General features: G+C 51.3%; 1 protein-coding gene across 3 annotated transcripts in view; it reads left to right on the forward strand.

The window, feature by feature from the left end:
• Window positions 1-25,363, forward strand: part of palld (palladin, cytoskeletal associated protein) — a 610,835-nt gene that overhangs the window by 6,843 nt on the left and 578,629 nt on the right. Inside the window, exons 1-2 of one of the 3 annotated variants that reach the window (XM_085975522.1) lie at window positions 797-1,024; window positions 19,110-20,150. In XM_085975522.1, coding sequence (XP_085831648.1) covers window positions 999-1,024; window positions 19,110-20,150 — 1,067 coding nt within the window. In that variant the 5' untranslated portion in view covers window positions 797-998. Of the gene's footprint in view, window positions 1-796; window positions 1,025-19,109; window positions 20,151-25,363 lie in introns of those variants that run through there. The other 2 variants (XM_085975536.1, XM_085975529.1) reach the window with 2 other exon arrangements.

The raw sequence follows: 25,363 nt of genomic DNA on the forward strand, positions 1-25,363 counted from the left end.
ATTCAGCCCCTTGAGCCTGTTCCGCCATTCAATGAGATCATGGCTGATCTGCGACCTAACTCCATATACCCGCCTTTACCCCATATCCCTTAATACCTGTGGTTAACAAAAATCTATCAATCCCTGATTTAAAATTAACAATTGATCCAGCATCAATTGTCGTTTGCGGAAGAGAGTTCCAAACTTCTACCACCCTTTGTGTGTAGAAGTGTTTCCTAACTTCACTCCCGAAAGGTCTGGCTCTAATTTTTAGACAATGCCCCCTAGTCCTAGAATCCCCAACCAGCGGAAATAGTTTCTCTCTATCTACCCTATCTGTTCCCTTTAATAGCATGAAAACGTCGATCAGATCACCCATTAACCTTCTAGATTCCAGGAAATACAACCCTAATTTGTGTAGTTTCTCCTCGTAACTTAACCCTTGAAGTCCGGGTATTATTCTGGTAAACCTACGCTGCACTCCCTCCAAGGCCAATATATCCTTCCTACGGTGTGGTGCCCAGAACTGCTCACAGTGCTCCAGGTGTGGTCTAGCCAGACCTTTGTATAGCTGCAGCATAACTTCTACCCATTCCATATTTTTTTTTTACACTGCCTTGTAATTTCTTGCCCTATCCATCCAGTTTTTTCCTTTTCGAAAAAAAGTTCCTGTGGTTCGCCAGGCCTCAAACTCCCCCCTTGTTAGCTCCAGCCACAGCAACAGCACAGCCTGCTGCGAGAACTCCTGATACAGGCATTCCAGTGAAACATGATCACAGTCGCCAAATATAGACGACTTCAGAAAGGGGCTCCACACAGGCACATGACATATGTGAGCTGCGGTAGGCCACGGCCGGGAGCTCGCTGCGGCAGGCTCTAAGGTTCGATTGGCCGTCGAAGTGCCCAGGCTGCGGCGAGGGGCCCTCGCGGAGAGAGAGAGAGAATTGCTCTCGGAACCGGCTTTTAACCCGCTCGCCGACGGGACTTCGAGCTATCTTTCTTTCTCGCTGTTGTCGTTGATGGCGTTTCCAGGGCGACAGGAGAGGTAACGGTCTTTTAAATCTGGGCGCGTCGAAATTTACTTTGCTTTACTCGCAGCTTAAGTGCGCGTCACTATCAGTCACCCCGAGCCGCAGAGCTGCGCGACTAAACCAAGGGCTCCCGGATACTGGCAGCTGCCGTGATTGGAGTTATTGAAGCAAATCCTTTCATGAATGCTTCGCTGGTGTAAAAATGTCTGACACGGGTGTATAAAAATAAACCTCGATTCAAGGTGTAACCGGGCGAGGGGAACCTACTGGCGAGAGGGTCGTGTTCTCCGATATTTACACTCTACTTCCTTTGTCTTTCTAGCAGAAATAATGGAATGCGCTGTCTGAAAGGACGGTGGAAGCAGATCTAATAGTAATTTTCAAAAGGGCATCGGATAAATACTTGAAAAGGAGAAAAAAAAAATTTGGCAAGGCTATGGGAAAAGGGCGGTGAGGGGGAGTGGGACTAATTGGATAGTTCTTTCAGAGAGCCGGCAGGGGCACGATGGACCGAATGGCCTCCTTCTGTGCTGTAAGATTCTGCGATTGATCACTCATAGCTTGTGCGATTGGCAGCTTCTCCTCCTTTCAGATGCCAGATTCCCCACCCCCCTCGTTGTTTGAATGAATTGCCACTCCGTTGTCTCCGAGAGTTTGCTTAGTGAGTAGTGTGGTAAACCACTGTTATACCTGCCTGTGTGGGTGTTTGTATTCCACTGTGTACATGTCTGTACATGCCTCGGCTGATTCCTCCCACGAGTCCAGGTATAAAGGTGACTGCTCCACAGTCCCTCTGTATTCTGGACTGGTCGACCTCCTCGAGGCACACCTTCATTCTCTTGTTAATAAAAGCCTGTTAGTTACTCGCTTAACCTCAGTCTTTTGAGTAATTGATAGCGCATCAAGTAGTTGAACCCTGCTGTCCGGAAAGATCCCAGATTCCAGATACCCGGCCTGTGCCGAAACAGCTGATCCCATTCGGGGGGCTGGGGGGGGGCAGCTGTAAAGGGAGCTGCGATTAGCCTTTCCATGCTGCGGTTTGGAATGGGGAGGGGGAAATAAAACAGCCAGGGTTCCTGCAGTTGATTGCTCTTTAGTGACTCCACCCCCACCCCCCCAGGTACAAAGTACAGGTGTCTGGGCATCAGGTGAGGACAGGATTGCGCGCAGCTGTGATGCCCCCTGCGGCTGGAGGTCCTGCTGACCCACACTTGATTACTTGGGCAAGGTGCCAGAGGGTGACTGGCACTTTGGGTTTTGCAAGCTTATCCCACGGGTAACGAGAATTGGCTTCAGCGGCCATGGGTTCGGAAGGGGAAAAATCGGCCTGGGTTCTTCTTCCTGATTACTATCCAGTGGCCCTTCCGGGAATTGCCTGCGTGCGGATATTCAGCGAGGAGAGGACCTGACTTGGCCGTGACGTTCCTGTGGGAGGTGGAGGGGAGGGCGCTCTAAGGGTTGGGGTGAGGGCAGCTGAAAAACGATGACAGGGCAAAGGGAGGGAGAGATGCACAAGAGATTAGAGTCAGAAGGAACGGAGAGTTCGGGGGGTAGGGGTGGGGGGCTAATAGGGCCAGAGGAGGTTACAGAGTAAGGAAGAGACGAGGCTATGGAGGGATTTAAACACGGGGACAGAAGTTTTAAATTTGAGGCAGAGGAGATGGGAAGCCAATGTAAGTCAGTGAGGACCCGGGTGATGGGTGAACGGGACCTGATGTGAGATAGGATACGGGCAGCAGAGCTTTGGGCGAGCTGAGATTTGGGGAGGGTAGCGAATGGGAGGCCAGCCAGAGGAACATAGAAATAAAGGAAGAAAGACTTGCATTTATATAGCGCCTTTCACAACCACCGGGCGTCTCAAGGCGCTTTACAGCCAATGAAGTACTTTTTGAAGTGTGGTCACTGTTGTAATACAGCAGCCAATTGCACACAGCAAGGTCCCACAAACAGCACTGTGATAATGATCAGATAATCTATTTTTGTTGTGTTAATTGAGGGAGAATTCCCCAGCTCCTCTTCGGAAATAGTGGCCATGGGATCTTTTACATCCACCTAAGAGAGCAGACGGGGCCTCAGTTTAACATCTCATCCGAATGACGGCACCTCCGACAGTGCAGCACTCCCTCAGCACGGCACTGGGAGTGTCAGCCTAGCTTTATGTGCTCAAGTCCCATGGAGTGGGACTATGAACCCACAACTGTCATGACTCAAAGGTGAGTGTGCTGCCCACTGAGCCACGGCTGACACAACAGTCATAAAGGAGATGGCAGAGCCACAAATGATGGTTTCTGCAGCAGATGGGCTGAGGCAGGGGCGGAGGGAGAAGTAGGTGGTCTTTGTGATGGGGAGGATATGAGGGGGCAGCAATTCACCTTGGGATTGAAGGCTTCTTCGGCAGCACCTTCCAAACCCCTGAATTCTACCACCTAGAAGGACAAGGGCAGCAGGTTCATGGTAACACCACCACTTGGAAGTTCTCCTCCAAGTCACACAGCAGCCTGACTTGGAAATATATCGCCGTTAATTCATCGTCACTGGGTCAAAATCCTGGAACTCCCTCCCTAACAGCACTGTGGGAGTACCTTCACCACACGGACTGCAGCGGTTCAAGAAGGCAGCTCACCACCACCTTCTCAAGGGCAATTAGGGATGGCCAATAAAAGCTGGCCTTGCCAGCGACACCCACATCCCATGAACAAATAAAAAAAAGAATAAAAAGGGTATGGAGGCAGTGGAGAGGGTGCAGAGAAGATTTACAAGGATGATACCGGAAATGCGAGGGTATACATATCAGGAAAGGATGAACAGGCTGGGTCTCCTTTCTCTTGGAAAGGGAAGGTTGAGGGGTGACCAAATAGAGGTCTTTAAAATTATGAAAGGTTTTGATAGAGTGGATACAGAGAGAATGTTTCCACTTGTGGGGAAGAGCATAGCTAGAGGCCATCAATATAAGATAGTCACCAAGAAATCCAATCGGGAATTCAGAAGAAACTTCTTTACCCCAGAGAGTGGTGAGAATGTGGAACTCGCTGCCACAGGGAGTGGTTGAAGTGAATATTATAGATGCATTTAAGGGGAGTCTGGACAAGCATATGAGGGAGAAGGGAATAGAGGGTTATGCTGAGAGAGTTAGATGAGGAAAGATGGGAGGAGGCTCGAGTGGAGCATAAACGCCGGCATGGACTGGTTGGGCCGAATGGCCTGTTTCTGTGCCGGATATCCTATGGAATTCTATGTAAAGGACTCTGAGGTTGTCCGGATCGAATATTGGATATTCCTGAAATACAGCCTCAAAAGAGCAGTAATGGATACTGTTGTCTGATTCATTGGCAAGGAGCTGAAAGTGATAAACTCTAATGCAGTCGGGCTATTTCATGGGTTTATGTGTTCCTACTGTACGTTATCAGGAACTTAACAATCCATGACCTTACCAAGTGTGCAGGCTGGTCAATGTTGATGCCAAATGACACTGTGAAGTCAGACCTATTTTCCGTTGGTGAGCAGTTCACCCAACATTTAAAAAATCCAAGATTAATACTAGCTGGCCAGCTAGTTACCACTCACATCCGATGTTCCGCACGTGTATTTTAACGAAAGTAGTCTGGAAATTGATCTTAATATTCCAAGTGGCATCACATGGATCCCAATCCAACTCTCCACTAAGAGCTACACGCCAGGCCTACTGTGGAATATGAGTTGGTAAGCAAACGAAAGCACTCAGCCATTGCTGAAAGATTTAGTTAACACCCTATCCCTTATTCCAGCCTACGTGCTCCTGCTCTATAGATAGGGATATGATTTTGCTTCTTTCTAATTATAATATATACCGTTGTTGAGATACCGCGGCAAACGTGGGAGTCGAGACCAGAGCTATTGAAAACACAACTGCTTTATTCCAACCACATGACAAACAGGAACTAGAAAAGCCCGCGCATCCACTTAAATACTTCCCAGACAGGACGTGCTCCCGGCAGCCTGTCCCTGCGGGAAACAAGTTGCTGGAGGAAAGGGCCCCCGGCTGGGGGCTTCTGCTCAGACTGTCTGTGCCGCCGTGAGCGGATTATGTCCAGTGGTGGCGTGTCGCCACAGAGCTCCCCCCAGAATCCGCTTAGGAGGAGTGGACGAGTCGTGACGGTGGTCTAATGGTTCTGCCGCAGCGGCTCTGAGTGGTCGCCAGTCTGGTTGGTTGGGTCGGGCGGTTCGCCGCCGGCTGTGCTGGCTTGCCGGGGGGACGGCCTCCAGTTGGAGGCTGGGCCACGGGGACCTGTTCCCCTGGTTCTGTGTGTGCTGGTTTGAGCCGGTCAATGGAGACTGTCTCGACCCTGTCGCCGAGTCGCAGCTTGAAGACCTTGTCCCCGGTTTGTAGTACCTCGTACGGACCATCGTACGGGGGTCGCAGGGGCCCGCGGTGCGCGTCGTGTCGCACGAAGACGAAGCGCGCCTGCTGTAAGTTTGGCGGGACGTGAGGTGCGAGTTCGCCGTGTCGGTTGACCGGAAGTGGGGCGAACTGCTGAGCGGAAGAGAAAGAGTCGAGCCGCTGCTGTTCGGCCGACCAAGGCTTGGTAGGCTCCGGAAGGAATTCACCTGGGACGCGCAGCGGTTGTCCGTAGACTAACTCCGCTGCCGAGGACTGGAGGTCTTCCTTGACCGCGGTGCGTAGGCCGAGTAGCACCCACGGTAGGCAGTCAGTCCAGGTACTGTCCTGCAGGTCGGCGCGGAGTGAGGCCTTGAGTGACCTGTGGAAGCGTTCACAAAGTCCGTTGGCCTGCGGGTGGTACGCCGTGGTGCGGTGGAGCATCACCCCGAGGTTGCGTGCTGTGGCCGTCCAGAGTTCGGAGGTGAACTGGGCGCCTCTGTCGGAGGTTATGTCGGCCGGTACGCCGAACCTCGCAACCCAGGTGTTAACGAACGCCCTGGCGATGTCGGCTGTGGTGGTGGAGGTCAGCGGCACTGCCTCAGGCCAGCGTGTGTAGCGGTCGACCATCGTGAGGAGATAAGTTTGGCCTTGCGATGGCGGCAGGGGACCGACGATGTCGACGTGTACGTGGTCGAAGCGGCGGCTGGGTACCTCGAAGTCTCCCAGGGGTGCTTTGGTGCGCAGCTGTACCTTAGCCCGTTGGCAGGCGAGGCAGGAGATGGCCCAAGTCCGAACATCTCTGCTGAGGCCGCGCCAGACGAAGCGCTTGGAGAGGAGTTTGACGGATGCGCGGGAACCCGGGTGAGAGAGCCCGTGGAGCGCGTCGAAGACGCGGCGGCGCCAGGTCTCAGGGACGACCGGCCTGGGTTGGCCGAGTGAGACGTCGCACGTGACTGCCGTGGCTTCGGGCCCGTGCGCGACCTTGGCTAGGCGTAGCCCTGGCAGGCTGGTAGCCGTCGAGAGGAGGTCTGGGTCCGTGAGCTGGGCCGCTGCTAGTTGTGCGTAGTCGACCGCGAGGTGATTCGCACAGACGGCGGGACGGGAAAGGCAGTCGGCGACCACGTTGTCTCTACCGGAGACGTGCTGAATGTCCGTAGTAAACTCGGAGACGGCCGCGAGCTGGCGTTGCTGCCTAGCGGACCAGGGTTCGGTGTGCTTGGCCATCGCGTATGTGAGTGGCTTGTGGTCCACATACGCGGTGAAGGGGCGGCCTTCCAGGAGGAACCTGAAATGGCGGACCGACAGGTGGAGTGCGAGAAGCTCGCGGTCGAAAGTGGAGTATTTGACCTCCGGGGGGCGCAGTTGGCGGCTGTAGAAGGCAAGTGGCTGCCACGCGCCATTGACCCACTGCTCGAACACGGCCCCGACCGCGTGGTCGGAGGCGTCGGTGGTGAGCGCGACCCGGGCATCGGCCCTCGGGTGCGCGAGCAGAGTGGCGTCGGCGAGCGCGTTTTTGGTGGCGTCGAAGGCGGCTGCCGTGTCAGTGGTCCAGGCTACGTCCATCTTGCCGGATTTTCCTCGGAGGGAGTCGTATAGGGGCTTCATGAGGGCTGCGGCTCTGGGGATGAACCTGTTGTAGAAGTTCACCATCCCGAGGAACTCCTGGAGGCCCTTGATGGTTGTGGGGCGGGGGAATTGCTGGACGGCCTGCACCTTGTTGGGCAGGGGGACGGCCCCAGCAGGGGTGATGTGGTGACCGAGAAAATCGATCTCGGTTAGGCCGAATTGGCACTTCGCCGGGCTGAGGATGAGCCCGTGTTGGGCTAGGCGCCCGAACAGGATGCGAAGGTGTTCAAGGTGTTCCTGTTTGGAGGAGCTGGCCACGAGAATGTCGTCTAGATAGACGAATAGGAAATTCAGGTCCCGGAGGACTGAGTCCATAAGGCGCTGGAAAGCCTGTGCTGCATTCTTGAGGCCGAAGGGCATCCTCAGGAACTCGAACAGGCCGAATGGGGTGATGACGGCCGTTTTGGGGATGTCCGCGGGGTGTACGGGGACTTGGTGGTAACCGCGCACCAGGTCGACTTTGGAAAAGACGGTTCGTCCGGCCAGTCGGGCCGAGAAGTCCTGGATGTGTGGCACCGGGTATCGATCGGGGGTGGTGGCATCGTTGAGGCGGCGGTAGTCCCCGCAAGGGCGCCAGCCTCCGCCAGGCTTGGGGGCGATGTGGAGGGGCGAGGCCCAAGGGCTGCTGGAGCGGCGGATGATGCCGAGTTGTTCCATGTTGGTGAACTCGGCCCGCGCGATTTCCAGCTTGGCCGGGTTGAGTCTGCGGGCGTGGGCAGAAACTGGGGGGCCGGTGGTGGGGATATAGTGTTCCACACCGTGCTTGGCGGCTTTGGCCGAAAAGGTCGGTTTAGTGAGGGCGGGAAACTCAGCTAGGAGTGCCGAGTAGTCGTCCGTGGCTCTGGCGAGGCAGTAGGTCGTCAGGCCGGCCGAACGGGCCGGGGTAAAGACGCCGGGGATGGGGGCCATAGTGTTGATGTCGACGAGGCGGTGCCTCGGAATGTCGACAAGGAGGCCGTGGGCGCGTAGGAAGTCGGCGCCGATGAGTGGGCAGAGGACCTTGGCTGTGAGGAACTCCCAGCGGTAGCGGCGGCCCGCGAGGTCGAGCGTGACCATGCGGGTGCCATATGTGCGGATTTCAGAGCCGTTGGCTGCAGCCAGTGTGATACCCCGTGTGCCGCGTTGGATCTCGAGGGCGGAGGCGGGGGTGATGCTGTGCTGGGCCCCTGTGTCGCACAGAAATCGGCGGTTGGTTCTGTCGTCAGTGACGTACAGTAGGGGCTCCTTCTGCCCCGCGGCCATCGCGGGGGCCGGTGCGGGGGGGGGTTTGAAGGTACACGATGGCGTGCAGCGTTGAGCCCTAGCGCCAAAACGGGTGTGGTAGTAGCAGTGACCCGGAGTGGTAGGGCGGTCGGGCCTAGCGGCCCGGGAAGACCGCGTGGTCGTTGCCGTGAGGTCGGGCGCAACGTCGCGAGCGGCCTGTGCAGAGAGCAGCCGGTCGGCCTTTTCGGCTATATCATTCAGGTCCGTGGAGTCAGACTCCACAATGAGCGGGCGGATGCTGGCGGGGAGCTGCCGAATGAAAAGCGTGCGAAAAAGGGCGCCGGGATTTTTGTCGTCTGAGAGGGACAGCATGTGGGAAAGCAGGTCTGATGGTGAAGCATCACCAAGGCCGGGGAGGTCCAGGAGTTGGCAGCGGCGCTGGTAAGAGGACGTTTGAAATTTTTTAAGTAGCGCAGCCTTCAGATGTTCGTACTTGCCCTCCGTTGGTGGATTCTGCAGCGCTGCCCAAACCTTGGGGACTGTAGCGTAGGTGAGCGAGGCGATGAGGTAGTCGTACTTCGTGGCGTCGACTGTAATGCCTTTCAGCCGGAATCTGGACTCAGCTTGAACGAACCAGGCTTCGGCGAGGTTCTCCCAAAAGTCTGGTAATTTAACCGTGACTGCGTTTGTATCCGCCATGCTAGCTTAGGATTCGTCCTGAGCGTCGGGGTCACCAGTGTTGAGATACCGCGGCAAACGTGGGAGTCGAGACCAGAGCTATTGAAAACACAACTGCTTTATTCCAACCACATGACAAACAGGAACTAGAAAAGCCCGCGCATCCACTTAAATACTTCCCAGACAGGACGTGCTCCCGGCAGCCTGTCCCTGCGGGAAACAAGTTGCTGGAGGAAAGGGCCCCCGGCTGGGGGCTTCTGCTTAGACTGTCTGTGCCGCCGTGAGCGGATTATGTCCAGTGGTGGCGTGTCGCCACACCGTCTACAATGTATTTGTAAATATAGTGCTGCAATGAGTTGTTTGAATGTCAGCTGTGTCAGCTGTGTCTCAGTGCGTAACGCTCTCGCCTCTCAGTCGTGGTTCATAGTCCCAATCCAGGCTGACACTCCCAGTGCAGTGCTGAGGGAGTGCTGCACTGTCGGAGGTGCCGTCTTTCGGATGCGACGTTAAACCGAGGTCCCGTCTGCTCTCTCAGGTGGACGTAAAAGATCCCCTGGCACTATTTCGAAGAAGAGCAGCGGGGTTCTCCCCGGAGTCCTGGGGCCAATATTTATCCCTCAATCAACATCACTAAAACAGATTATCTGATCATTATCACATTGCTGTTTGTGGGATTTTGTTGTGTGCAAATTGACTGCCGTGTTTCTTACATTACAACAGTGACTACACTTCAAAAAGTACTTCATTGGCTGTAAAGCACTTTGGGACGTCCTGAGGTTGTGAAAGGTGCTATATAAATGGGAGTCTTTCTTTTTTCTTTGTGTGGAACATCCTTTATTAGCAAATGAAAGCACTCAGCCATTGCTGAAAGATTTAGTTAACGCCCTATCCCTTATTCCAGCCTGCGTGCTCCCGCTCTATAGATAGGGATTTGATTTTGCTTCTTTCCGATTATAATATATACCGTCTACAATGTATTTGAAAATACAGTGCTGCAATGAGTTGTTTTGAGTGTCAGCTGTGTCTCGGTGGGTAGCGCTCTCGCCTCTCAGTCAGGCATGTTTTTCTCTGTACTAGATCCACTGATGAAACCTTTGAAATTAAAACAGGACTACTCAGTGGGTCAGGGCAGCGTCTGCGGAGAGAGAAACAGAGTTAGCGTTTCAGGTCGATGGCCCTTTGTCAGAGCAGCGTCTGTGGAGTGAGAAACAGAGTTAGCGTTTCAGGTCGATGGCCCTTCGTCAGAGCAGCATCTGTGGAGTGAGAAACAGAGTTAGCGTTTCAGGTCAATGATCCTTCGTCAGGGCAGCATCTGTGGAGTGAGAAACAGGGTTAGCGTTTCAGGTCAATGATCCTTCGTCAGGGCAGCATCTGTGGAGTGAGAAACAGAGTTAGCGTTTCAGGTCGATGATCCTTCGTCAGGGCAGCATCTGTGGAGTGAGAAACAGAGTTAGCGTTTCAGGTCAATGGCCCTTCGTCAGGGCAGCGTCTGTGGAGTGAGAAACAGAGTTAGCGTTTCAGGTCAATCATCCTTCGTCAGGGCAGCATCTGTGGAGTGAGAAACAGAGTTAGCGTTTCAGGTCAATGATCCTTCGTCAGGGCAGCATCTGTGGAGTGAGAAACAGAGTTAGCGTTTCAGGTCAATGATCCTTCGTCAGGGCAGCGCCTGTGGAGAGAGAAACAGAATTAGCGTTTCAGGTCGATGATCCTTCGTCAGGGCAGCATCTGTGGAGTGAGAAACAGAGTTAGCGTTTCAGGTCAATGATCCTTCGTCAGGGCAGCGTCTGTGGAGAGAGAAACAGAGTTAGCGTTTCAGGTCGATGGCCCTTCGTCAGGGCAGCATCTGTGGAGTGAGAAACAGAGTTAGCGTTTCAGGTCGATGATCCTTCGTCAGGGCAGCATCTGTGGAGTGAGAAACAGAGTTAGCGTTTCAGGTCAATGATCCTTCGTCAGGGCAGCATCTGTGGAGTGAGAAACAGAGTTAGCATTTCACGTCAATGGCCCTTCGTCAGGGCAGCGTCTGTGGAGAGAGAAACAGAGTTAGCGTTTCAGGTCGATGGCCCTTCGTCAGGGCAGCATCGGTGGAGTGAGAAACAGAGTTAGCGTTTCAGGTCGATGGCCCTTCATCAGAGCAGCATCTGTGGAGAGAGAAACAGAGTTAGCGTTTCAGGTCAATGATCCTTCGTCAGGGCAGCATCTGTGGAGAGAGAAACAGAGTTAGCGTTTCAGGTCGATGATCCTTTGTCAGAGCAGCATCTGTGGAGAGAGAAACAGAGTTAGCATTTCAGGTCGATGGCCTTTCGTCAGGGCAGCATCTGTGGAGTGAGAAACAGAGTTAGCGTTTCAGGTCAATGGCCCTTCGTCAGGGCAGCATCTGTGGAGTGAGAAACAGAGTTAGCGTTTCAGGTCAATGGCCCTTCGTCAGGGCAGCATCTGTGGAGTGAGAAACAGAGTTAGCGTTTCAGGTCAATGATCCTTCGTCAGGCAGCATCTGTGGAGTGAGAAACAGAGTTAGCGTTTCAGGTCAATGGCCCTTCATCAGGGCAGCATCTGTGGAGTGAGAAACAGAGTTAGCGTTTCAGGTCAATGATCCTTCGTCAGGGCAGCATCTGTGGAGTGAGAAACAGAGTTAGCGTTTCAGGTCGATGATCCTTCGTCAGGGCAGCATCTGTGGAGTGAGAAACAGAGTTAGCGTTTCAGGTCAATGATCCTTCGTCAGGGCAGCATCTGTGGAGTGAGAAACAGAGTTAGCATTTCAGGTCAATGATCCTTCATCAGGGCAGCGTCTGTGGAGAGAGAAACAGAGTTAGCGTTTCAGGTCAATGATCCTTCGTCAGGGCAGCATCTGTGGAGAGAGAAACAGAGTTAGCGTTTCAGGTCGATGATCCTTCGTCAGGGCAGCGTCTGTGGAGTGAGAAACAGAGTTAGCGTTTCAGGTCAATGATCCTTCGTCAGAGCAGCATCTGTGGAGAAAGAAACAGAGTTAGCGTTTCAGGTCGATGGCCCTTCGTCAGGGCAGTGTCTGTGGAGAGAGAAACAGAGTTAGCGTTTCAGGTCAATGATCCTTCGTCAGGGCAGCATTTGTGGACAGAGAAACAGAGTTAGCGTTTCAGGTCGATGATCCTTCATCAGGCAGCATCTGTGGAGTGGGAAACAGAGTTAGCGTTTCAGGTCGATTATCCTTCGTCAGGCAGCATCTGTGGAGTGAGAAACAGAGTTAGCGTTTCAGGTCAATGATCCTTCGTCAGGGCAGCATCTGTGGAGAGAGAAACAGAGTTAGCGTTTCAGGTCGATGGCGTTTCGTCAGGCAGCATCTGTGGAGTGGGAAACAGAGTTAGTGTTTCAGGTCAATGATCCTTCGTCAGGGCAGCATCTGCGGAGAGAGAAACAGAGTTAGCGTTTCAGGTCGATGGCCCTTCGTCAGGGCAGCGCCTGTGGAGTGGGAAACAGAGTTAGCGTTTCAGGTCGATGACCTTCGTCAGGGCAGCATCTGTGGAGAGAGAAACAGAGTTAGCGTTTCAGGTCAATGATCCTTCGTCAGGGCAGCATCTGTGGAGTGGGAAACAGAGTTAGCTTTTCAGGTCGATGACCTTCGTCAGGGCAGCATCTGTGGAGAGAGAAACAGAGTTAGCGTTTCAGGTCGATGACCTTGGTCAGGCAGCATCTGTGGAGTGGGAAACAGAGTTAGCGTTTCAGGTCGATAGCCCTTCGTCAGGCAGCATCTGTGGAGAGAGAAACAGAGTTAGCGTTTCAGGTCGATGACCTTCGTCAGGCAGCATCTGTGGAGAGAGAAACAGAGTTAGCGTTTCAGGTCAATGGCCCTTCATCAGAGCAGCATCTGTGGAGAGAGAAACAGAGTTAGCGTTTCAGGTCGATGGCCCTTCGTCAGGGCAGCGCCTGTGGAGAGAGAAGCAGAGTTAGCGTTTCAGGTCAATGATCCTTCGTCAGGGCAGCATCTGTGGAGAGAGAAACAGAGTTAGCGTTTCAGGTCGATGATCCTTCGTCAGGGCAGCATCTGTGGAGAGAGAAACAGAGTTAGCGTTTCAGGTCAATGATCCTTCGTCAGAGCAGCGTCTGTGGAGAGAGAAACAGAGTTAGCATTTCAGGTCGATGGCCCTTCGTCAGGGCAGCGCCTGTGGAGAGAGAAGCAGAGTTAGCGTTTCAGGTCAATGATCCTTCGTCAGGGCAGCATCTGTGGAGAGAGAAACAGAGTTAGCGTTTCAGGTCAATGATCCTTCGTCAGAGCAGCGTCTGTGGAGAGAGAAACAGAGTTAGCATTTCAGGTCGATGGCCCTTCGTCAGGGCAGCGCCTGTGGAGAGAGAAGCAGAGTTAGCGTTTCAGGTCGATGATCCTTCGTCAGGGCAGCATCTGCGGAGAGAGAAACAGAGTTAGCGTTTCAGGTCGATGGCCCTTCGTCAGGGCAGCGCCTGTGGAGAGAGAAGCAGAGTTAGCGTTTCAGGTCAATGATCCTTCGTCAGGGCAGCATCTGTGGAGAGAGAAACAGAGTTAGCGTTTCAGGTCAATGATCCTTCGTCAGGGCAGCATCTGTGGAGAGAGAAACAGAGTTAGCATTTCAGGTCGATGGCCCTTCGTCAGGGCAGCATCTGTGGAGTGAGAAACAGAGTTAGCGTTTCAGGTCAATGATCCTTCGTCAGGGCAGCATCTGTGGAGTGAGAAACAGAGTTAGCGTTTCAGGTCGATGGCCCTTCGTCAGAGCAGCGCCTGTGGAGAGAGAAACAGAGTTAGCGTTTCAGGTCAATGGCCCTTCGTCAGGGCAGCATCTGTGGAGTGAGAAACAGAGTTAGCGTTTCAGGTCAATGATCCTTCGTCAGGGCAGCATCTGTGGAGTGAGAAACAGAGTTAGCGTTTCAGGTCGATGGCCCTTCGTCAGTCAGCGTCTGTGGAGAGAGAAACAGAGTTAGCGTTTCAGGTCAATGGCCTTTCGTCAGGGCAGCATCTGTGGAGAGAGAAACAGAGTTAGCGTTTCAGGTCAATGGCCTTTCGTCAGGGCAGCATCTGTGGAGAGAGAAACAGAGTTAGCGTTTCAGGTCGATGATCCTTCGTCAGGGCAGCATCTGTGGAGAGAGAAACAGAGTTAGCGTTTCAGGTCGATGGCCCTTCGTCAGGGCAGCGTCTGTGGAGAGAGAAACAGAGTTAGCGTTTCAGGTCGATGGCCTTTCGTCAGAGCAGCGTCTGTGGAGAGAGAAACAGAGTTAGCGTTTCAGGTCGATGACCTTCGTCGGAACATTGCAACAATGGCTCATTTCAGTCACATGCAATCCTTAATTATTGCTTCACTTGTTGTTTTAGTCATTGTGGGGCAATCCTTCAGGGCCAATCTCTCTCTCCACTGATGCTGCCTGATCTGCTGAGTGTTTCCAGCATTTTCTCTTCTTAATTCAGATTTCCAGCATCTGCGGTATTTTGCTTTTGTTTTTGGTTAAACCTTTAAAATGTGCAATTCCTAGGAGCGCAATTTTCTCAACGAGTCCCGAGTTACAGAGCAAAGAATCAAACGTTTTTATAATTGTCATCTCCAGACAAACCTCCTCGTTTTCCATTCCCTATATTTTTTTAATGGGAAGCCCAGGAGAAGGGCCAGGCGCCAATCATTTCAAGACAACACCAGTGTTGGATAGAAGTAGGAGGGAGGTCTTCTATGACCGCTATCGCTGAGAAGGATAAGAGCAGCAATGTTGTGGGAGCACTATCACCTCCAGGTTACACATCAACCTGACTTGGACATATACCGTTGCCGGTCCTTCAACGTCGCTGGGTCAATTAGTGACCTAACACCACGGTGGGAATGCTAGTTCAAGGAGAAGACCCACCACCACCTTCACAGGACAAGTCAGGGTTTGGCAATAAATGCGGCCTTGCCGATGTTGCCCACATTTTGAGGTCATTTTTTTTTTAAATCAAGAGCTAGTGGTTGGAAGACTCCAACTTTGGGTTTGAAAATGTGTAGGTTGTAGCAGGAAGGAAAGTCTGGGGACAGTAAGAAGTCCCACAGGTTTAAAGCACTAGGAAAGAATGAATTTGAGCAGAAGACTATCTGCTGAATGAAAGTATCACAAAGTATTTACAGCACAGAAACAGGCCATTCGGCCCAACTGGTCCGTGCCGGTGTTTATGCTCCACACGAGCCTCCTCCCGCCCCTCTTCATCTCACACCATCAACATATCCTTCCATTCCTTTCTCCCTCACGTGCTTCTCTATCTTCCCCTTGAGTGAATCATGAATAAAAGAAAGACTTGCATTTATACAGCGCCTGTCACAACCTCAGGACTTCCCAAAGCACTTTACAGCCAATGAAATACCTTTTTGAAGTGCAATCACTGTTGTAATGTAGGAAATGCGACAGCCAATTTGCACCCAGCAAGCTCCCACATATAGCAGTGTGATAATGACCGAATAGCTTGTTTTATTGATGCCGGTTGAGGGATAAATACAGGACACTGGGGAGAACGCCCCAACTCTTCTTCAAAATAGCGGCCGTGGGATCTTTTACGTGCACCTGCGAGGGCAGACGGGGCCTCAGTTTAACGTCTCATCTGAAGGACGGCACCTCCGACAGCGCAGCCCTGGGAGTGTCAGCCTAGATTTTGTGCTGAGTGTTGACTCAATGGGGTTAGACTGTAAGGAAGGAGATTCGGAGCTTCAAAGGAAAAAGAGCAGAAAACCCAGGAGGAGCAATCGTCTTAGTAGTGTTGAGAACATAGAGGACGGCAAGGAAGATTGTAATGGAGGGAGAGGTTGGAGGCTAGATGCAGGACTCTAACCTTCTTTAACGTGCACTGCATCTAAGAACATGAGAAAAGGGAGCTGGAGTAGGTCATTCAGACCTTCGGGACTGCTCCACCATTCAATAAGATCATGGCTGATCTTCTACCTCATCTCCACTTTCCTGCACTACCCCCATATCCCTTGATTCCCTTAATATCCAACAATCTATCGATCTCTGTCTTGAATATGCTCAATCACTGAGCCTCCACAACCCTCTGGGGTAGAGAATTCCAAAGATTCACCACCCTCTGAATGAAGAAATTTCTCCTCATCTCAGTCCTAAATGGCCGACCCCTTATTCTGAGACTGTGACCCCTGGTTCTAGACTCCCCAGCCAGGGGAAACATCCTCCCTGCATCTACCCTGTCAAGCCCCTTCAGAATTTTATATGTTGCAATGAGATCACCTCTCATTCTTCTAAACTCTAGGGAATATCGGTCTAGTCTACTCAATCTCTCCTCATAGGACAATCCCAGGAATCAGTCTAATGAACCTTTGTTGCACTCCCTCTATGGCAAGTATATCCTTCCTTAGGAAACCAAAACTGTACACAATACTCCAGATGTCGTCTCAACAAAGCTCTGTATAATTGCAGTAAGACGCCTTTATTCTAACACGTCATCCTTTTGTAATAAAGGCCAACATACATATAACTGGAAAAGAAAGACAAGTGTTTGATGAATAAGTGAAAAATGTTTTTAGCTATCCCTGAGGGAAAGTACGGCAGGTGGCAAACAGAGCATTTAAGTCTAGGGACTGGATCCAGAATTGTTAGTTGGTTTAATTTATTCATAAACACTGTCATTAGGAGAGCAGATCCAAAACACATTTTAAGAGTGATGTCAACACGCCTGGGGCAATTTCCATATTTTCAGTCACCACTTTGGTTGCAAGGGTAGCTCAGCTGTCTGCAGGGCGTGTAGCAATGTGACCCCAAGAATGCTTATCGATAAGGCCAGGGCCGTTCTGTCCCGCCATAATGTCATCTAAGCTGGAGAAATGGGTCAAGAAGTCTTGGTGTCATCTGTGGCTCAGTGGGTAGCACTCTCACCTCTTGAGTCAAAAGATTATGTGGATCAAATCCCACTCACTCCAAGAGGCTTGAGCACATAATCTAAGCTGACACTCCCAGATGCAGTACTGAGAGAGCGCTGCACTGTCGGAGGTGCCGTCTTTTGGATGAGACGTTAAACCGAGGCTGCATTTGCCCTCTCGGGTGGGTGTGAAAGATCCCATGGCACTATTTTGAAGAAGGACAGGGGAATTGCCCCAGTGTCCTGGCCAATAATTATCCCTCAATCAACATCACCGAAACAGATTACCTGGTCATTATCACATTGCTGTTTGTGGGAGCTTGCCGAGAGCTAATTGGCTGCCGCATTTCCTACATTACAACAGTGACTACACTTCAAAAGTACTTCGTTGGTTGTATAGTGCTTTGGGACGTCCTGAGGTCATGAAAGGCGCTATATAAATGTAAGTCTTTCTCTTCTTTCTTGGGCCGCATGAGTGTGCATTTCCCTCCAATTTCTATTTGGAAACATTTTGGCCTAGAAATTCAGTGGCCTGCGCCACCAGTTTGCGCCCAAAGAGGGCTTTTGCGCCACTGGCCACACCTACCGCGATATTTAGCGGGGCGCTAATGGCGGCGTTAGCCTGTAGCGCTGCGCCGCCACCGATGACGTCATCGGTGTGCGCAGTGCCCCGCTATCGCCCCACTGGCCATATTTGGTCGCGCCCGCCTCCTCCGCGCCGGCCGCAAATAGCGACCGGTACACAGGGGCCTACCTGTGGCGGTAGTGGGGCGAGTTAAGGTGGAGGTGCGGCCGGCCGCTTTTTCGGCGGCCGCCTGCCCGCACCTCCGTCCCCGGCCTCCTACACCCCCCCCCACCCCGCGGCATTGCCGGCTGTTTCCCGAGAGCCCGGCACTTCTCCTTGGTGCCGGGCTCATTTGCCGGCACTCGCAAGCGGGGATCGCGCTGTTGCAGGCACCTCCCCCTTAACAGTGGGAGGAAGGCCTGCAGTACCGCAGCGTGCCGTGCCGCAGCGGGTGGCGCTGCGGCACTTAGTGCGCCGATATTCAGTTTCAGCGCCCCAAGCGGGGCGCCTAAAGCCTTGTTTAGCGGCCGGCTTCCACTTGGGGCGCTGAAACTGAATATCCCGATGGCGCAAGTGGCTCCACGCGCAGCGGTAATTCCGGCGCCCAGCCCTAACTGAATTTTTAGCCCTATGTCTTAAAAAATGTTATTATATTCAAGGGTTTGCTTTTTTTTCCACCAGCTTAGTTTCAATGCTAGATGATATTCCCTGTTTCCCAATGGAAGGAAGAGCCATCCCTTTTCTACCCTATCAATTCCCTTGAAACATCTCAACCAGATCGCCACCAAAAGAAATCGAAAATTTTTAAAACTGAAATCAATAGGTTTTTGTGTTGGGTAAGGGTTACGGAACCAAGGCGGGTCGATGGAGTTAAGATGCAGAACAGCCATGCTCTAATTGAATGGCGGAATAAGTTCAAGGTTCAGAATGGCCTCCTCCTCTTCCTTGGAATTTTTGGAATTCTCTACCCCAGAGCGCTGTGGACGCTCAGTCGTTGAGTATACTCAAGCCTGAGAGCGATAGATTTTTGAACTCTAAGGGAATCGGGGGATATGGGGACACGGCGGGAAAGTGGAGTTGAGGTCGAAGGTCAGCCAAGATCTTACTGAATGGCGGAGCAGGCTCGAAGGGTCATATGTCCTACTCCTGCTCCTATTTCTTATGTTTTTATGTTCCTATCTTCCTGAGCTAAGCCGGTTCAGGGGTGATGGCGGGAAGCACTTCATCACACAAAGGGTCGTGGAAATTTGGAACTCTCTTCCCCCAAAAAGTCGTTGAGGCTGGAGAACAATTAAAAATTTAAACAAACGAAATTGAGAGTTTTTTGTTGGGTAAGGGTATTAAGGGTTACGGCACTCAGGCGGGCAGATGGAGTTAAACTGCAGACCAGTCACGATCTAATTGAGTGGCGGAACGGGCTCGAGCGGCTGAATGGCCGGCTCCTGGTCCTATCTTCCTATCCGACCCTATAGCATCCTCGTCTCCAAGGAATATAACCCAACTTGACCCATTCTCTCAACATAGTTCAGGAAACATGACAAGAGCAGTTAACGAGGTTGAGCCAATCCAGCATTTTAGCTCCTGGATTCACTTCACTGAATCTAATAAAAAAGGATTCAGTACTAAAATTAAAATGATTCCAGATGATAGCTGGTTGTAGCCAAAGCTTTGGTTGCCGATCATTTTTTCTCTAATAGAAGGTTGTGGGCACAGCAGAAACATTGTTTTGTTATGGGTGTGGTGTCTTTTTTTTAAGTATAATCTGTGTAGGCCAAGGAATATTAAAAGGAAGTGGTTGATCTGTATTTTTCTTTTTAATGAATGGGTTTTCTTATCCTTAATTTTCAGCATGCAGGACGGGACCTCTGAGCATGCGGTGCCCCTCTCTCAGATGTTGAAGGAGGCCTATTCAGCCGGGAAAGTGACACGGGACGGTTACTGCGACAGCATGATGTCTGAGGCGTCCTCGCACGACTTGTACTTTGACTCTCTGTCCGACCTCCAGGAGGACGGGATCTGCGGCAGCCCCGTGCTCGAGCTCTCCGCCTTCCTCAGCCAGGAGGAGATGTGCAAGAGCCTCGACCTCGCCCGCGTGGCCATCGCCGAGACTTCATCGGAGGAGGAAGCTGACCCTGCCCCGGAGCTGGCGGACGTCTCCCGCTATTTCCGCCGTCGCCCCTCGGCCAACTTGCCGGAGGACCCGCCCCCGGCCGGGTCCCAAGCCGCTCCTCAGCCGGAGAGCCCGGTGGCGCCCGTGGGCCGGAGCGCTGAGTCGGTCAGCGCCGCCAACGGGTCCAGCTGCGCTCGCCGAACGCCCAGCCCCGAACACAGGAGTGGCCAGCCAAACCTTCTGGGCACCGGCTCGGCCTTTAAAGAGTGCAACACGCAGGGGACGACCACCGCCAGCAAGGCGGATCCCGCACGCAATTCCGCAGTAAAGGAGAAAGCTGTTTTGCAGAGCGAGAGTTCGGCGAGGAAAGAGTTTTGTAATAAAGCCGTGTCGTTCATCGAGGAGCTCTCGTCCATCTTCAGGACCGCGAGGCCGAGAAGGTCAGCACAGGAGAATAAGAGCATCGAAGAAGATAGTTCATCACCCGACAGTGGCTATCTCTCGCCAAAGAACCATGTTAAAGTTAACACCGCCTCGGCCGGGAAAACAAAACCATTGGAGTCCAAATTGACAGCAGCGCCTGACTTGGGACCGAGTGCCGAGACTGAGCAGAGCTGGTTGACGGACCAGGTCCATGAGGCCGGAGCCGAGACTACAGAAGAAGACCTCACCGGCTCAGCTCCCAGGTTTTCTCAAAAGCTAAAAAGTCAAGAGGTCGCCGAAGGAAGCACGGTTCGACTTGAGTGCAGGATCTTGGGGGTCCCGCGCCCCCTGGCCAGGTAAGTGTGAGCCCTACGCGTTGAGATCTCAGTTGCTCGCTCCTACATCGCCACTGAGCGACATTAAGTACAAGAGCTATTGGGCCGGGCCGGGCCGGGCCTTGCTGGGAAAATAACGGTCTGCTAACGATGCACGCCGGTATTAATGCACAAATCGGGCAGCAAGCTCAGGGGATGAAGAGATACGCCATGAGTTGCAAATCTCCAGGACTTGCCAGCCGACTTACATCGCTTTGCACAAATAGCATCTTGCCCTCAACCTCCCCGTTATTTTTATGAACTTGCTGGATTTGCACATTAATTTCCCGTTGAACTTGCCGCGGAAAGTTAAGTCTGGTAATAATAGCATAAGTACCCTTTTAACAATGTGATCATTGTCAATGCAATGCCAATCAACCTCTCTGGCCTAGAAAGAGAACGATTTTAACTGTTCAATCTCATTTCTACATGTAGTAAATTCTTCTTAGAAATTTTAAGAAATGTAATTTTAAATTTTTCTTACTTTTCCTTTCTGTCTTTTTTCTGTCTCTCTCTTAATCCAATTGTTCTTTCCCCCTTTCTTTATTTTCCTTTCTGTACCTGATCTGACTCTAATTCGCCCTCCTTCTCCGTCGTTCCTCTGTTTCTTTCGCAATCCTTAAATCTCATTGCTTATGGAGATACACAGTTGGCCCCCGCCATCATCTAAGCTGCCGGGTGCCCCGCTGCCCTCGCTGCGCCGTTATCAGCTCGCACTTCCAGCTACTTACAGGGCAAAACAATTTTCGAGCCAAAGGGTGCAGGAAAAGGTCTAACTACTGACGCACGCCCGCGAGCTGCCCCAATCCAGCAAAATCTGGGCCATTAGCCCATGGAATGGCAGGAATTGATGTTTGAGATTGGTTATCTGGATAATTCGCTATTCAGTACAAACATCGGAATACTCTTACTGCCCCCATCTAAGACCACAAGCCAGATGGTGCATAATAAAAAGCAGACAGCCAACAGAATGTGTGGTCCGAGACAGATGTGCGCCACACCAGAGTTTTTCAGAATGTCAGACATAATTATAGTTTAAAAAAATGATAGCATTGTAAACTTTAATGAAACAGTGTTTTAAATATCGTGAATTGAAGGAACTATGTTGTAAATTGAGAACTTTACTCTCAAGTGTCACATGTCTAACCTCTTGTTTAATGGGGCGTGTAGGACAGGAGACCCTCACCGTCCAGATCGATAAATGATAAAAAGGGATGAGGTCAATCAATAGTTAGGTGGCACCATACATATGCTCTTGTCTAGAGGTCTAAGGGTGAAGTAAGAGGTGGGAGCTGCTGGCTAGACTTGTGAAGAAAGCAAGAGGGTTGAATTTCCATTGGGGGTTCTCCCAATATCCGTTGTAACTTTGGGGTTTCGTCCGATCTCCCACCTAAGTTACGGTGCACACTCGGTAGAAGCCCCCTGGAGATTCAACCCTTGTGTCTTTCAGGTATTGGAATCTGAAGAACTAGTCAAGTAAACGTTCACTATTATCATGGATGTTATATGCTTAGAAGCTTTTATTCAGCCTTCCTATTTGCCAATACATTCAGAAACTTTAATGAACTTATATTCAGATTCCATTTCTGCTGCTTTGTCCCCAGTGTTTGCTTATGTTCAATATATTTCCAGTTTTAAAATTCTCATCCATATTTTCAAATCCCTACATGGACTCACCCCTCCCTATCTCTGTCACCTCCTCCAGCCCTATAACCCTCTGAAATCTCTGCGCTCCTCCAATTTTGGACTCATGTGTATCCCCTGATTTTCATCGCTCCAGCATTGGCAGCCGTGCCTTCAGCTGCCTGGGCCCTAAGCTCTGGAATTCTCTCCCTAAACCTCTCCGCCTCTCTACCCCTCTCTCTCCTCCTTTAAGTCGCTCCTTAAATCTAACCGCTTTGACCAAGCTTTTGGTCATCTGTCCTAATATCTCCTCAGTCTCAATTCTTGTTTGATAATCACCCCTGTGAAGCACCTTGGGGTGTTCTACTGCTTTAAGGCACCATAAAAATGCAAATTGTTGTTGTTTTTGTAAATAACAGTTTCACTATTTCATGGTTGTAAGAAAAGTTATAAATAGATAAAAATCACACATATATCAGTGAAGTTATATATCTGATCTAATGAAACCCTGAATAAAAATGTAGAACATTTGAGTAATACATAGTTACAGAACCATATGCTCGACGCACTTTCGAATTTAAGCCACCTACCTTGCTGTGAGATCCGCTTTCCTGCCGAGAATTCTGGATAAGTTTTGCCACCTCGGCCGGAATTTTGCCGACCTGGGTGGGTCCAGTGTGGGCGGTGTCCATGGGGTCGCGACCCTGCTGCTGGCTCCATCCCGCTGCTGAAAATGAACTTACGGAATGAGGCCTATTAAACACGCCCAGCGCGTTACCCGGCCCAATGAGATGGAGCGGGTCTGGTGACGTCATTCATGGCGCGTTTTCAGCCAGGATCTTCAAAGGGTCCCTGGCCACATTACATTTGAACTTTAATCTAACATAGTGCTGGCAGTGCTCTACAGCATTGGAGTGCTGCAAACACTGACAATCACTGCACAGAGGTGCAGGGCTGCACCCAGGTTCACCCATGTCTCCCTCCGTAGGCTTATGGAGGGAGTCAGAGCATGCAGGGAGGTCCTCTTCCCTTCCGGTGGGCGGGAGAGACCTCCCCAGGAGATCAAAACAGCCCGGTTGCAGATTGCAGAGGTCACAAGTGGGGATATGGTCAGGAGGACCTGGCTGCAGTGGCGCAAAAGTTTCAATGATCTCAGTAGATTAGGAAATGTTAGTACAAAGCCACACTCACCTTCATCCTGCTGTGCCTCTCATCACATCCCCATCACTCTGCCTTCCCTAACCTATTCCTGCACATCCTTACTCACACCAACTTACCTTGCACCTCCACCGATCCCTCTCTATCTATCTACATTATCACATCCCCATCTCACTAGACACCCCTCACACTCACCCTCATCCTAGTGCAATCATACCAACTAACAATACTCAAGGGTAGCCACTTGGGTGTTTTATCCAATGTTCATGTAAAGTTTCTGTTAATGTAGTGTCAAACATAAAAATCTTTATTTTCAACACTTTCCGGTCTTGGGAGAGATTTGTGTGCACCTTTGGAAGTGGCTTAGTGAGTCGCAGTGAATGGTGAGACATAACGGTACCCCCCACATTGGTGATGAGTGTGAAAGGAATGGCTTGGACATTGTAGGGATGCTTTATGGTGTTGGTGTGGGGTTGTGCCAACCTGGCGCATCATGTGGCAGCCAGGGTATACAGTGTTAAATGAAGTAAATCTGGCCATAATGAAGCCATCCCTGGCCTCCTATGCAGCAATGGTGTCTGGTGCTGATACCCTCTGTCCTGTGCAGCATCAGGTGATTGCGGAGATGGCTGGTGTTGTTGTTGGTGTTGCTGGTGTGCCTGGTGCTGCTGGTGTTGGGGCTCATCGTGGTCCGATTCTAAGGACCAAGGTAAGACAGTATAAACGGCACCCATGTTGATGGCATAGATGGCAGGTGAAGTAGAGATGACAGAAGCATTCTGGCAATGGTGAGAGAGTTCTTCCAATGAGGTGACACTGGATGGAGACTTTGCTGGAAAGACTTGCAGCCTGCAGAATCTGTGCTGGAAATGGACTGAGAAACAGCTTCTGCCTAAGGAAAGTGATGATCTGTCAGGTGGGAGCTTTTACTGTACATTTGAAGCTGTCAAATAATCAGCTGAAGCAATGGCCACTGAACTCCAGCCTCAGGTTGACAGACGTGGTCCCCAAGCAGCGTGGTTGCCGTGGCCATGCAGTTAAATTTAAAAAGTAAGTGTAAAAAAGCCTGTTAAGGGTCTGACAACTAGCTGTTAATCATCTCAATTGGGTCCCTCCGCTGCTGCCGGTTGGGTCGGGTCAGGTCCGAGACAACAGACGCGCCTGGGGGAAAGGTGCCTGGGGGGTGGGATGACCCGCTGTCAAAAATAACAACTTTCCCACCCGGACCCGCCACCGATCGCGCCCGCTACCACCCCGGAGAATTTGGGCCTTCCTGTCTAAACGCCACCCCCATGCCTTGCTCCACAGCACCTTTCACTTCAAACAAAAGATTATTCACACATGTGGAGCACAAAACTATGGCCTGTTCTAAGTTCCAAATTCAACATCAAAGCACTTTGTCCAACCACAGTCTCTCCTCTTGTGCTCTGACCTTGGGCAACTGCACTGTCCATTCCCACCTTATTAACTGCGCGCTCTAATTCCTCTTCCAGTTCACACAGCATTGACTCACCTCGTACAGTTATTCTATTTGCGTAGTTAAATTATCATTAGAGGCTGACTTGATATGTAACCATCAAAATAATAGAATCGTGCAGCACAGAAGGAGGCCATTCGGCCCGCCGTGCCTGTGAAAGTGGAATCCAATTAATCCCCACACCGCCCGCTCTTTCCCCACAGCCCTGAAAATTTTGCCTTTTCATGTATGATGCGCTATCAATTCTAATAAAAGGCTGAGCAGAGTTCAGAACGACAGGCTTTTATTAACTACTGAATTGCACTTCAAACAGATCAGGACTATGCCTCTAGTGGACGACCGAATGCCAGAGAGCTGCCATGCAGCCGTCCTTATACCAGGTAGCCAAGGGCGGAGTCAGCTGAGGCATAGTCAGGCGTAACAGTGAAACAAGAGTGAACGACAACAACAACAACAATAACAACAACAACAACAATAGTGAACACAGTGAACGACAGTGGTTTACCACAATGTATTTATCCAATTCCCTTTTGAAAGTTACTGTTGAATCTGCTTTCACCGCCCTCACGGGCAGCGCGTTCCAGATCATAACAAGATGCCACTTAAAAAAGTTCTTCACATCGTCCCCTCTCGTTCTTCCACCAGGGTTAATAGGAAAAGGAAACATTGGGAACCCAGGTAGTATAAATGTATCGGCACAGTCTGCTCTAACTAGAGGAATAAGAAACCCCCTAGAACTATAAACTATAGAGGTTTTTATTAATATTTGTTCATGGGATGTGGGTGTCACTGGCAAGGCCAGTATTTATTGCCCATCCCTTGAGAAGGTGGTGGTGAGCCGCCTTCTTGAACCGCTGCAGTTCGTGTGGTGAAGGTACTCCCACAGTGCTGTTAGGGAGGGAGTTCCAGGATTTTGACAAGGAACGGCGTTATGTTT

Source organism: Somniosus microcephalus, chromosome 1, assembly GCF_052327205.1.
Source record: "Somniosus microcephalus isolate GS21.2 chromosome 1, FLI_Smic_1.0, whole genome shotgun sequence".
In the NCBI taxonomy this organism is placed as follows: domain Eukaryota; kingdom Metazoa; phylum Chordata; class Chondrichthyes; order Squaliformes; family Somniosidae; genus Somniosus; species Somniosus microcephalus.